The 14647-nt window shown below is 35.7% G+C and overlaps 1 protein-coding gene and 1 pseudogene across 2 annotated transcripts in view; one reads left to right on the forward strand and one right to left on the reverse strand.

Annotated features, from left to right (window-relative positions):
* ACBD6 (acyl-CoA binding domain containing 6) overlaps positions 1-14647 on the reverse strand; it is a 204442-nt gene that overhangs the window by 122783 nt on the left and 67012 nt on the right. For both annotated transcript variants that reach the window (XM_011951142.1, XM_011951143.1), the window contains one exon: positions 11209-11291. In XM_011951142.1, coding sequence (XP_011806532.1) covers positions 11209-11291 — 83 coding nt within the window. The remainder of the gene's footprint in view (positions 1-11208; positions 11292-14647) is intronic.
* Positions 11565-14647, forward strand: part of LOC105518252 — a 5680-nt pseudogene continuing 2597 nt past the window's right edge.

A 14647-nucleotide genomic window follows, 5' to 3' on the forward strand; every position in this document is an offset into this window, starting at 1 on the left:
AAAAAAAAAAAAAAAAAAAAAAATCGTACTTTAAATCCTGGATGACAAAGAGATATTTGGAAACCATTACCTTGTCATATTCATTGATTCTGAATGCAAATTTTTTCATGTTAACATCTCCTATGAATCTTATAATCTGCAGCATCTTACAATTAAACGATGGCATATTTTTCTTAATAGTATTTAAACAACAGTATGCAGGAGTCAAGGCGGTAATAAGGTAGGTTCAAAATACACAGTACCCAATGGACTAGTGAATGACCAAAGGAATTCGTGTAAGTTGACCCTTAAACAACATGGAGGGTGGAGGGCACCGACCCACCGCATCGTCAAAAATCTGCATGTAACTCGACTCCCCAAAAACTTAACTACTAGTAGCCTACTGTTGACCTGAAGCTTTATCGATAATGTAAACAGTTGATTAAATTTTGTATTTGTGTTATATAGTATATTCTTACAATAAAGTAAGCTAGAGAAAAGGTTACTAAGAAAATCATAAGGAAAATATATATTCATTAAGTGGAAGTAGATCATCATAAAGGTCTTCACCTTGTTGTCTTCACAGGCTGAAGAGGGGTTGGTCTTGCTGTCTCAGCACTGGCAGAGGCAGAAGAGGTGGCAGGTGAGGCAGGCACACTCAGTGTAGCTTTGTGAAAACACACCATAATTTCTGCCTGACTTTCTAGTTTGTTTCTCTTAAAGTTTTTATACAGTACCAGTCCTTCTTCCACCATTTGCTTAAGTTTGGGTGCCCATATAAGGGTTCATGTAGTGAAAGTCAAAAGCAGTCTTAATCAGAACGCTTCTGCAAGATTGTCTAATGTCAATCCGTTTTGGGCACTGTTTATTCTACATCTTGTTTCTCATCATATCTATCTGGTTTGGAAGCACTCATTTCCATCAAGTCATCTTCTGTTAACTCCTCTAGTGTGGTGTCTATTATCTTTTGAATTTCTTCAAGATCTATATCTTAAAACCAACTCTGCCCTTGCCCTGCCACACATTTTTGCCATACTCACAATCTTTCATGATTTCCTTGATTGGCTCTGTTGTAAATCCTGTGAAGTCATATATAACATGTAGACAGTTTTCTCCAGCAGAAATTTATTTCTTCAGGCATGATGGTTTTCACTGCCCTTTCTATAATGACAGCATTTCCAGTGGATCCTTCCCGACCTTCATGATGTTCTATCAGGGTTCTCTTTCGTGGTGTTGACAATCCTTTCCATAGACTACCGTGTGTAATGAGCCTTAAAGGTCCTTATAACCCCCGATCTAGAGGCTGAATTAGAGATGTTGTGTTTGGGAGCCAGTAGACTGCAGTAGATGCCTTCAGTGTTGAACTCATGAGTTTCTGATTGGCTGGAGAATTGTCCAATATTGAAAGAACTTTAAAAGGTGGTCTCTTACTAGAAAGGTACTTCCTGACTTCAGGGAAAAAGAATCAATGGAACCAATCCAGAAAAAAGGGTTCTCATTGTCCGGGTCTTCTTATTGTACAACCAAAAGACCAGAAGATGGTGTTTACCTTTCCCTTCAAGGCACAGGGGTTAGCAGCTTTATAGATAAGTGTAGTGTTGAATTTGCAGAAAACAGAGTTAGCCTATCCCTTCCTGCCTTAAATCCTCGTGCTTTCTTCTCTTCCTTACTAATAAATGTCCTTTGTGGCATTTTTTCTTCCCCCAGAATAGGGCATTTCTGTCTACATTAAAAACCTGTTCATGCAAATAAATATCCTTTCCCCTCAATGATTTTTTTTTTTCAAGTTCAGGGTACATGTACAGGATGTGCAGGTTTGCTACATAGGTAAATAGGTGCCATGGTGGTTTGCTGCACAGATTGTCCCATCACCTAGGTATTAAGCCCAGCACCCATCAGCTAGCTGTTCTACCTGATGCTCTCCCTCCCCCCATCTCCCAAGGGGCCTAGTGTGGGTTGTTCCCCTCCATGTGTCCACGTGTTCTTATCATTCAGCTCCCACTTATAAATGAGAACATGTGGTGCTTGGTTTTCTCTTCCTGTGTTAGTTTACTAAGGATAATGGCTTCCAACTCCATCCACGTCCCTGCAAAGGACATGATCTTGATCCTTTTTATGGCTGCATAGTATTCTACATTTTCTTTATCCAGTCTATCATTGATGGGTATTTAGGTTGATCCCATGTCTTTGCTTTCTGAATAGTGCTGCAGTGAACATATGCACACACGTAACTTTATAACAGAATGATTTATATTCCTTTGGGTATATACCCAGTAAAGGGATTGCTGAGTCAAATGGTATTTCTGCCTCTAGGTCTTGGAGGAATTGTCACACTGTCCTCCACAATGGTTGAACCAATTTGCACTCCCACCAACAATGTATAAAGTGTTCCTTTTTCTCCACAATCTCACCAAAATCGGTTGCTTTTAACAACAGCCATTCTGACTGTTACTAAAAGACAGGTATGAGATGGCATCTCATTGTGGTTTTGATTTGCATTTCTCCAGAGATCAGTGATGTTGAGCTTTTTATCATGTTTTTTGACTGCATGTACATCTTCTTTTGAAAAGTGTCTGTTCATGTCTTTTGCCCACTTTTTAATGTTTTTTTCCTTGTAAATTTGCTTAATTGTTGCCTCTTGGTGACAGGAAGCTGTTTCTCCTATTATCTTGACCTTTCTAAAGTCAAACCTCCTTCTAAACTTATCAAATCATCCTTTGCTGGCATTATATCTTCCAGGTATAGATCCTCCACCTTCCTTTTGCTTTAAGTTGTCACAGAATGACTTTTCTTTTTCTCAAGTCATAGTAGAGTCTATAAGTATGCCTTTCCTATAGCAAAATTACACCTACATAAAAGCTGAACTTACAATATGAGATCAAAAGATATTGCACAAAAAGTGCAAGGTTCTTGTACTTGCCAGTGTAGCTACAGTTATGGTTCACGAATTCCCTTTTCTTTTCTTTCCCTTTTTTTTGAGATGGAATCTTGTTCTTTCACCCAGGCTGCAGTACAGTGGCATGATCTCAGCTCACTGCAACCTCCACCTCCCGGGTTCAAGCAATTCTCCTCTCTCAGCTTTCTGAGCAGCTAGGATTACTGATGCACACCACCACTCATGGTTAATTTTTGTATTTTTTGTAGAGATGGGGTTTCACCATGTTGGCCATGCTGGTCTCGAACTCCTGACCTCAGGTGATCCACCTATCTTGGCCTTCCAAGGTGTTCCCAAGGCCAGCCTGTGAGCCACCACACCCGGCCTATCCCTTTTCTTTTTTACAGAAGTCCTTAATGCCGAATTAATTTATCTTGAAATAGTAGACAACCACAGCTGCAGACCTCAATCTACAATACATATCAAGCAATTCAGCTTTTTCTTATAATGTCATGACTTTTCTCTGCTTTTGGGGAGTACTTCCAGCATCACTAGCGGTACTTCATATGGGTCTCATGGTGTCATTCAAGGTTTACAGTATAGTGCTACACACAATGATAAAATACTCAAAAACCACAAGCGATCACTTTTTACTGTTATGCCCAGTTTACTGGAGAGACAAACTGCTCACTTGGAGATGATGAGCGTCTTGGCATTTTAAGTGGCTACTAGCAACACCTGAGTTCACCACAATAGCCACAGGAGGTAGCAACAAAATTACTGCAGTAGTACGGTATGTACTACAGTTAATTTCATGTAGTTATGATTTAATACTGCATCTTTGCTTTTTTTACATTTTTCTGGATTGAGAATTGCACCAGATACGGTCTGCTAGTGTTTATGTGCCTACATTGTGATTAACTTTTTATAACAGATTTGAATACATTTTATGGTAGTAAATGAAAAAATGGACTAGTATTTACATATATTTTACGCCTTCATACCATATCTTTTTCTTAATTTTTTTGGATATTTTAGGCTACGTAGTTCATCTGCAAGTGTTTTCAAATTGTTGCAAATTTCCAAAAAAGTTTCCAATATATTTATTGAAAAATATCAATGTGCATTTTCATTGATAATCAAGTGGAAAAATATCAAGTGGACCTATGCAGTCAAAACCCGTGTTTGTCAAGCAGAAATTATATTTTGAATCACAGTTCCTGCACTCACAGTGCCATATCTGCAACTGGTTTCAGGTAGTTATAGAAACAAACCAGTTAGTTTTCCCCCTTCCTGTTACATGATAATGGCAACATCTTCTTCTACTACATAACTATTTTCAGACTGAATTATATTAATATATGCAACGTACTTAGTTCTAGGTCTAGAAAATTCTTAAAGCCTTCAAATAGAAACTTCCATTTGTTACACTATTTATGTTGATAAGGGTCCCTTCAAATAAAACTACATACATTTTTATGTATTTTTCTCACAATCTTTCAATAAAGTATTGACAAAGAAAAAATCAATGATCCAGATATTTCTTATAGATAATTAGTTATACTGGAGAATTACTTAACCATAATTTATAAAGACACCATTTACTAAAAATGTATTTTCACCCCTTAAAAGCTGCTTAACCTTAAACAAAGTTGATTGAAAATTTCTGATACTTTAAATGCCAATAATATAAAATGTAGTTGAGTTCTAATCAATCTCTGGAAAATCAGTTGCCATATCAGAAAAAGCACAGATATGCTTTCCTAAAAGTCTCTACAGAGCTGAATTACATTCTCAACCATTAAGGTAAATCTAAAATCAATAAGATAATTGATCCAAAGGAAATATCACCATCAGTACATTGATAAATGAAAGACCAAAGTCTCGAATTTTACCAGTAAATTTTTAAAAGCATTAAATGGAAAAGAAATTTTATTTAAAAAAATGTAACTGAAGATACCACAGTAAATACTAACAACCACCAGACTCAATTTCATTAATTAGAGATTATAATGATTCCTCAAACATTTCCAGAGCCAGCATAGCACAGTAATTAAGAGCAGAGTTACTAACTATGTGACCCTGGGTAAGTAAGCTGATTTCTCTGAATTTCAGTTTCCTTATTTGTAAAACAAGAATATTAACAGCATCGATATTTAATAGGGTCATCCTAAGACTAAGAGAATACATATGATATAGTATGGTTACCATACTAGCATATAAGAAACAGTCAATAAATGTTAACTGTCATTATTATTATCTTAAGAATTTAGCATATGTTGTAAGCTGGGGGTCATTCCTCATACCCTACATAAGTGTCAATTAATCTAATAAATATTAATTTGACCTTCAAGGAAAAATAACCCAATGTGTTTGGAACAGAGTGAACAAGGGGGTGAGCGGAAAACTGGCATTAGATGAGATGGTAAGGGGCCCTGTTCATATTATTTGTAATACATATTCTGCTTCTCATTACTGTAATGAATACAGTATACCCATAACCTCTATATATCTTTATATATGCACACATACACACACACAACAAATTTTGTAAACAAGCATTTCATAGGTATCACATACAGATAAGGATATGGGAAGAAGAGAAGGAAAAACTAGATGGGGTAGACAGGAAAGAGAGAGCAAAATGGGAAGAAGGAAGAGGAGAAGAAAAAAGAAGAAAACAGGTACAGAAGATGACGGTTTTAGTTGATGAATGACCCTTGGTTCAGAAAGGGCTAGATTTGTGTACATGCTTGGTTGGCATCATGATACTGAGCACACAGGAGGTAAACGAAGCACGCTAGAAAAGGGTGAATACGAGAGCCAGGAGACTCTTACAACAGTTACTGTTTATGTCAAGACCCATATGTCCCAGGGGACCCATTTTCACATAATCTATAATTATCTCTTCGCTTTAATCGCCTTGTCATTCCTGAGGCTCTCATGGGCACTGGAAGAGGAAAAGCTCATTAACTAAACCTTTTCTCCTCTCTCCAGCCACCCATGGCTTTTAATTGCTTGGTGTGTTATTATCTAGGAGTGCAACTGGAATCATTTTCATAAGAAAGGGAGGTAGAGAGGAGGAAGGGAGCCTTAAGTCCCCAAGGTATGCACCAAAGACAAACCTTTACTTTCTCAATTATTTATGCCAGCTGAGGTTTTACAGGCTGAATAAATCCATAACTCAAGTTCATTCTGAGCAGTCAGATTCTCCAGGGGGAGTTGCCCACTTGCCTATACACACTTGTGTAGTCCTCAAAGAATAACCAGAATGTAACAAGACATATGTCATCCAATTTATCACCTATCACCAAGGTGTTAACACAATGTTGATCACAGGCAACATAGTGAAATAGGGAAATATTACACTACCACCAGCCAAACAGATGGAGGGAAGCTTTTTGGTGCTTAAAGGCAGTGGTATCATTAGGATAGTGGTGTTCCAGAATGACTTGGCCTGTTAAACGCATAAAAATTCAAATATTCAATTTTTAAAAACACAAATATGTATAACACACACTCTTGAAGCTTAAGAATCTTTAAGTAGATTTGTTAAAAACAGGCTGCAATCTAACAATGTGAAGCTTTGAATAAATAGAATTTTATAACATCTGATTTTAGAAGTAATTTACAACAAAACTATACATGTTACAGCTTTTTCTCCAATCATATCTCTTTCAGGAAAATTTTAGAGTATAATTTATGTGTGACAGGCTTTTATGCTACTTCCAAGCTAGTTCATATTTCACCAAGAATAAAAAATTAAAGCATAAAACAATCACTTTCATTCTAATTTTTATACTTATATTCTTCCATTTATAATCAGGACTAGACAGCAGCCAATGAAAAGATATTTGGGAAATATTTTCAAAATCCATTATTGTTTAAAAATGGAAACTTTATAAGTTAATGATGAAAGCATCTCTTTGAAATTCTACAGGCTTTTGCGTCTGACCACAAGCAGCGACCTCTGGTATTTTCTGCCAAAACACTTCATTTGTCTCACAGAACAACTAATCAATTCCAGAGCCCATCAATCATTTCAGTTGTATACTAGGTCTGGTCTTGCTTAGAGAAGGTCCAGATGGCTGTCTGTGTAAGTGGAATTAATAAAATTCTAATAGATTATATGACATCAAACTACAAAATATAACAGGGAGGACGAAATCTTATTGCACGGTGGTGTGGGTACTGTTCAATCTTCATTTACTATATTTTTAATTCTTGCCCTAATTTCTCAATTTATGTGCAAACTTCTAGATCAAACCTTTGAAGCATATAAGTAACCAGAAGCAATTTCTTGTATATGTAGTGAAGAATCATTTTACTCTACAAACCCCTATGCTTATTAACCAGTGCTTTTTCTGCCCATCTGCAGTATAAATGAAAAACACAGCTGATCTCAAAACTAGAGGTTACTCCCTGTTATAAGATTTGTTACTCTCTTGTTTCTGTAGTTCTGAAAATATCAGCTCTCCTTGTTTTCCATTTTCTTTTGCAAAAGCAAACAACTTGTATTTAATTATATAACCAGAATGCCATGTTATTTTAGCTCTTAACATCAGTACCTTGCTCCTCTGTAGGGACTCCCTCTGCTGAGTAACAATACTATTTATAGAAGCTAATGGTTACACAGTAACTTATTTTGCACCAGAACTGTTCCAGGATGTCTGTGTATTGACATAATCTGCTAAGTATCAAATGAGACAAGTACTATAATTATCCCCATTTTACAGGTAAGTAACTTGCCCAGGATCACACAGCTAGTAAGTGGTGGAACTAGCATTTGAATGTCAGCGGTTTGGCTCCGTAACTTTTTGTACTTAATTAGAATACCCCTACATCCCCTCAATTATATTACAGAACAATTAACTAGCTTCAGAATGAGAAACTGATGTCAGAACTCTGCGACATTAACACAGAGATCTGAACCTCTGACATTATATTGATACTTTCTATGACAGGGTGGAAAGCAGGAAGCAAGCTCAGAATTGGCCCCTGTGGCCCTTGGCTCAAGAACATTTATCTTAAAACTAAAACAAACTCATAACTCATCATCTATTATACAATACACATTCATCAGAAAAGCTGCCAAAACAATGGAACCTAAACTTAACCAAATGGATTTATTAGATACTGATTTGCCTGATCTTTACAAATGTAAAAAAAAAAAAAAAAAAAAAAAATCTGGAGTTTATATATTAAAGTATCAAAGCAAACCTTTAAAACACATTATTTTATATCCTTTTTAAAAAACAACAGTTCCATAGAAAAGAATTTTTGCTTTCATCCAAGTCTTCCATTTGATGTTTCTAAAACTCTAAAACCTACTGTCACTTTCACCTCAGTTAAACGTAATTCTGCCAAGAAATTGCAATTAACATCAATTAAAGCACAACTTTCTCTTAGAAAAATAAAACACACCAGATATATTTCACCAAAATACAAGCATAATTTGATTACATAACTTCAACAAATAACCCATTTCATTGTTGCAATTGCATTCTGACATGTAAGAAACTATAGGGACTACATCCGGCTCTTCACTGGAATAATCCAACATTTCAGTATATAAGAATTGTCGGCCGGCCGCGGTGGCTCAAGCCTGTAATCCCAGCACTTTGGGAGGCCGAGACGGGCGGATCACGAGGTCAGGAGATCGAGACCATCCTGGCTAACACGGTGTACTAAAAAATACAAAAAACTAGCCGGGCGAGGTGGCGGGCGCCTGTAGTCCCAGCTACTCGGGAGGCTGAGGCAGGAGAATGGCGTGAACCCCGGAGGCGGAGCTTGCAGCGACCTGAGATCCGGCCACTGCACTCCAGCCTGGGCGGCAGAGCGAGACTCCGTCTCAAAAAAAAAAGAATTGTAATGCCGGGCACAGCGCCTCACACCTGTAATCCCAGCACTTTGGGAGGCCAAGGTGGACGGATCACGAGGTCAAGGGATCGAGACCATCCTGGCTAACACGGTGAAACCCTGCCTCTACTAAAAATACATAAATTAGCTGGAACTACAGGCGTGATGGTGCGCGCCTGTAGTCCCAGCTACTCAGGAGGCTGACGTTGCAGTAAGCCGAGATCGTACCACTGCACTCCAGCCTAGTGACAGAGCAAGACTCTGTCTCAAAAAAAAAAAAAAAAAAAATTTTCATTATGGCCTAATTTGTTATAATGGAATTCTACTACACTATAAAAAGAACTCTCCCAATACAAGAATATGATTAGTTGCTGTAATTTTTGATCTGCTATAGTAACAAAATTACTGTGTTTGTAATAAATGGCTTTCAATGGCTTGTTCACATTCATGTTTCTTACTCTTTCTTAACAATATGCTCAGAATATGAAGATTTAGATGATATCATAAGACTGATACTTAATGAAGACTTCATTAAAAAAAGGCCAAGTCTAACCAGTTTTGCCCACAAAGGTTCATATTTCATTCAATTAATAATATTTATTAAACATACTTTCATGAAAATGCCAAAAGTAGTAGGAACATATTATTCAAAAGTGAAGAAGCTGAGAAGCACAAATATTCACAATGTTTTGTGTCATTACAGGTTCATAATAAATGTGTGTTGAATTAAAATCTCTACAAAAACAAACTATATTATTCTTTGTCATTGTTTATCATGGTCAAAATTCTAAATACTGATTTAAATCTAAGAATCACTTCATTAGCAATTGGGTGGAGGATAAAGGAAGGAAGATTAACCCTTTCAACAAAGTTTAACTCTATCTCAGGATTTCTACTCTCACTACAACTGGAGTACATTGGATTTGCTTCATGTTCTGTAGGGCTGCTGTGATCAGTCATGTCATCAGACATTTGAAAAGACACTGTATTCAGTATGTCATTTTGAAAAATACTAGAGTCTGGGAGCCCTTAAGGAAAACGGCATACAAAATAAGGATCATAATTTACAGATAAGTGATTGACATTGTTAGAAACTTAGGCAGTGATTTTTTTTTTTTTTAAAAAGGAAAGTCAAGAAACTATCTCAATTTATTTATCTAACTAGGAAAGAAAAATAGCCTATACATTTTTTATGGTTTAAGGGAAAGAAGTGAATCCGAGCCAAACTAGCAGCTCTCAGTTTTACAACAGGGCTCTTAGGCTAACTCTGCAGAAGCAATAGTCACTAAACTATCAGTTCTTCAACGGAAGCAGCTGTGGCTACCTCCCACGTTCTGAGCACTTTCACTGAAGATCTACTAAGTTTGGGGGACTTCCTCAGATAGTGAGAATGCAAAGATGGGTAAAATATGATCCTCACTATCAAAAACTAAAAGATAAAAGTATTTCTAGGTATACAGTTCAGTAGTGTTAAGTATATTCACACTGTTGTGCAATCTCCATAACTTTTTCATCTTGTAAAACTGAAACTCTGTCCCCATTAAACAATTTCCCATTTCCCCTATCCCGTAGCTCCTGGCAACCACCATTTTACTGTCTCTCTGATTTTTGAATACTTTGTTTCTGTGAGTTTGACTACTTCAAATACCTCACATAAGTATAATCACAAAGTGTTTGTGTCCTTGTGACTTGTTTGTTTCACTTAGCATAATGTCCTCAAGGTTCATACATGTTGCAACAGGTGTCAAAATTTCATTCCTTTTTAAGGCTGAATAATATTCCATTGTATATACCACAATTCGTTTATCCATTCATCAACAGATGCTTCCATCTATTGGCTACTGTATAGAATGCTCCTATGAACATGGGTGTGCAAATATGTCTTTGAGATTCTGCTTTCTTTTGGATACATATCCAGAAGCAGAACTGCTGGATCGTATGGTATTTCTATTTTAACTTTCCGAGGAAATTTCCGTTTTCCACAGTGGCTGTATCATTTTATACTCCAAAATGACTTTTAATATAGAGCAAATTAATTTTAATTAAACAAATTAAAAAAATTAAAATCTTTAAAAGAAATAGTAGTATTTTGAGGAAAATTAACACAAAAATCCTTAGCTTTAGACTGAGACACAACATCTTGTCCCACCAACTACTTGTGTGGGGAAAAGTCACTGAATGAGACAGTTGTTATTAGACACTGATGAAAAGTAATTATTATCACTTATTCAGACACTTCTCTGGCACTGATTCAGACATTTAATTGATTTTAAAGATTATACACCTAAAAAATTATTTCCTGTCATTTGTTGTCCTACTTGCAAATACCACCAAATCAGTTTCATGTTAAGAAGCAATGCTTCACAAACTGAAGATTTCAGGATTAAAAACATATAGGACATACATACACATACATAAGCACATACATACACACACACACACACACACACACAGGCATATATATTTCTATTATCAAAGATCAGAAGAGAAATTACCTGATGGTTTCTTCATGATATAGAGAACTAATAACTGGCCCACCAAAACCAGTATTTGCTTCTTTTCCTTTCTTCTCTGGTATCTGTGGGAAGGGGGAAAAAAAGCGAAAAAAAGACAAATGGGTTAAAACAGTATGTATTTAAATCAGTTACAAAATGTTATTTTCCTAAGAAAGACTAAGGATTTTACCCTCAACCATCTCTTCAAACCCTAGTAAAAATTTTAAGGTGGAACAGAAAGGCAATAAGATTCTCAGTTCATCACAGGAGTGGAATGGGTACATGCTGGCAATCTAAGGTATTCCAGTACAACCTTCTGGAGCCACCAAAAAACAATTCTCCTAGCTGACTGTGAGATGATGTTCAATGTGGCACATATGGATGCTCAGGTGAGGAAAAGAAAAACAAATCCCAGACATGAATGTGATCAGCAAAATCATATCTAGATTTATAAAATAAAAGTTCCCAAATAAGAAGCTACATTAAAGTTCAAATTTAATTATAAAAAAAAGTTTATAGATTAAAAAAAAAAAGGAAGGAGAAAAGGTAGAAGAGGGATAGGAAATGAGGTTTATATCTCAAATAAAAGAAAAAAGAACTACACAGAAATACTTTCCAAACTCAAGGATTCAATAGGTCTTGCCCCTCTATGTTCTCAAAACAAGAGTAAAATTAATTTAGCAATAAGATTCTAATTTACAAGAGTAAAATTAACTTAGTAATAAGATTCTTCTAAAATATGTAATGTGGAAGCAATGAACCTGGATAATATTGTCTGCAAGGATCAAAGTGCAACCTCTGCAAAACCCCATGTATTGACAGCTTTTAGTACAGGACATCCTGCAAAAGTCAAAACTCTGATTCCGGACAAAAATATTCCTTTAGAATCAAAATTACATTATGATTTAATTTGACTGCAAAAAGATTAGATTTACTTCAAATAAAATACAGACAATCCCTACACACGTTTTTTCAGTACATAAGAGAAGTACGAGTTTTGTTTTTTTTTTTTAATTGTTTGTTTCAGTCTATGGATCACTGGACTGAGGAAAAAGACTCCCCCCTCCCCCGGAGATAGCATATTCTACCTGTTCCTAACACTACTGGGGGGACTAAGGCTTCAAAAAACGTTGTAAAATTTTGAGGAGGTTAATCAAGTCAGTTACCAACTTGTAACAGAAACAAAGTTATAAAATCATAGACAACAACTATTAACATGATTAAATGACAAAGTATATAAAGTGTATTAGTATGATGACAGCAAACAAGAAGCACTAGGTAAATGACAGATTTCTCTGTGCTCTGAGGGCCATTTTTAGAGAATAAATGCTATGAAGAAATTCTGGGATAGATAATGTATTTCTTTATACCCAAAAAAAGTAGAGATGATTCCCCAACTTACAATGTTTCAATTTATGACATTTTTTACTTTTAATGGATTTATCAGTATGTATCCTCATTATAAGGTGAGGAACGTGTACAAAGGGAGAACTTATTTTACTTAATCCAATTATATTCCAAATACATGCTCCATTGATAGGATAAAACTAAAACATACTTGGTGCTCAAGATAACTACATAAATAAAACTAAAAACGAGAAAACTGGATACCAAAGGAAAAAAAATAGAGATAGAACCAAGTATGAAGTGGCAAGCATAGCTTCTTAAAAAATAATGACCCCTAGAAGGTAACATGGGGGAAAATCTAGGTGATATTGGGTTTGGCAATGACTTTTTACATGCAATATCAAAAGTATAATCCATGACAGGCCAGATGCAGTGGCTCACACCTATAATCCCTGCACTTTGGGAGGCTGAGGCAGGTGGATCTCTTGAGGTCAGGAGTTTGAGACCAGCCTGGCCAACATGGCAAAACACCACCTCAACTAAAAATACAAAAAACTAGCCAGGCATGGTGGTGTGTGCCTGTAGTACCAGCTACCTGGGAGGGTTAATCACAAGAATTGCTTGCAGAAGTTGGATGCAAAGTTTCAGTGAGCCAAGATCACACCACTGCACTCCAGTCTGGCAATAGAGCAAGATTCTGTCTCAAAAAATATATACATATAATCTATGAGAGAAAAAAATGATTAGTAGGTCTTTATTAAATTGAATTAAAATTGAAAATTTCTGCTCTGTGAAAAATATTGTTCAGACAATGCAATGATCAGCCATAAACTGAAAAAAAATTTGCAAAACACATATCTAATAAAGGACTGGCATCCAAAATATTCAAAGAATTCTTAAAACTCAACACTAAGAAAATAAGTTACCCAATGAAAAGTGAGTAAAAGATCTAAATAGACAACTTACCAAAGATACAGAGATAGCAAATAAGCGAGTGACAAGATGTTTAAACATCATGTCATTAAAGAAACGCAAATGAAAACAAAAATGAGAAACCACTACACACCTATTGGAACCGCTAAAATCCAATATGTCCTTAAATAGATTAATAAACAACTGATACACCCATAAAATAGGATATTATTCAGCAATACAAAGAATTGAGCTATTCTAGGTTAACTAAGAAAAAAGAAGTCAGGTAACTCAGAAATGAAAGTGAAGATATTACAATTAATGCCACAGAAATACAAAGAATCATAAGAGATAACTATGAACAATTATATGCCAAAAAACTGGATAACCTAGAAGAAACGAATAAATTCCTGGAAACATACAATCTACCATGACTGAATCATGAAGAAATTAAAAATCTGACAGACCTATCACCAAGAAAGAGACTGAATCAGTAATTAAAAAAAAAACTTTCCAACAAAGAAAAGCCCAGAACCAGATCACTTCACTGGAGAATTCTATCAAATTTAAAGAATTAACACCAATCCTCTTCAAACTTCAAAATAATTAAAGAAAAGGGAACACTTCTAACTCTTTATGAGGCCTATTCTCATATCAAAGCCAAAAATACTACAAGAAAACTAAAACCAATATCCCAGGATATTAATCAAAAAAATCAACTAAATATTAACAAACTGAATTTAACACTGTATTAAAAGGATTATACATCATGATCAAGTGGGATTTATTCCTGGAATGCAAAGATGGTTCAACACACAAAAATCAATCATATAACACAGCATATTAACACAGTGAAGGACAAAACCCACATGATCATCTCAATTGATACAGAAAAAGCATCTGACAAAATTCAACATGTGTTCATGATAAAAACACTAAATAAACTAGGAATAGAATAAAACTACCTCGACACAATAAAGGCCATATATGAAAAGGCCACAGCTACCAACATACTCAGTGGTAAAAAACTAAAAGTTTTCTTTCTAAGATCAGGAAGAAGGTAAGGATATCCATTCTCATTACTTCTTTTCAAGATGGTATCCACTCCAGAGCCATCAGACAAGAAATAAAAGGCATTTGTGGTGTTATGCTGTGTGTGTGTGTGTGTGTGTGTGTGTGT

This window comes from Colobus angolensis, unplaced genomic scaffold (genome assembly GCF_000951035.1).
Source record: "Colobus angolensis palliatus isolate OR3802 unplaced genomic scaffold, Cang.pa_1.0 Scaffold315, whole genome shotgun sequence".
NCBI lineage: Eukaryota > Metazoa > Chordata > Mammalia > Primates > Cercopithecidae > Colobus > Colobus angolensis.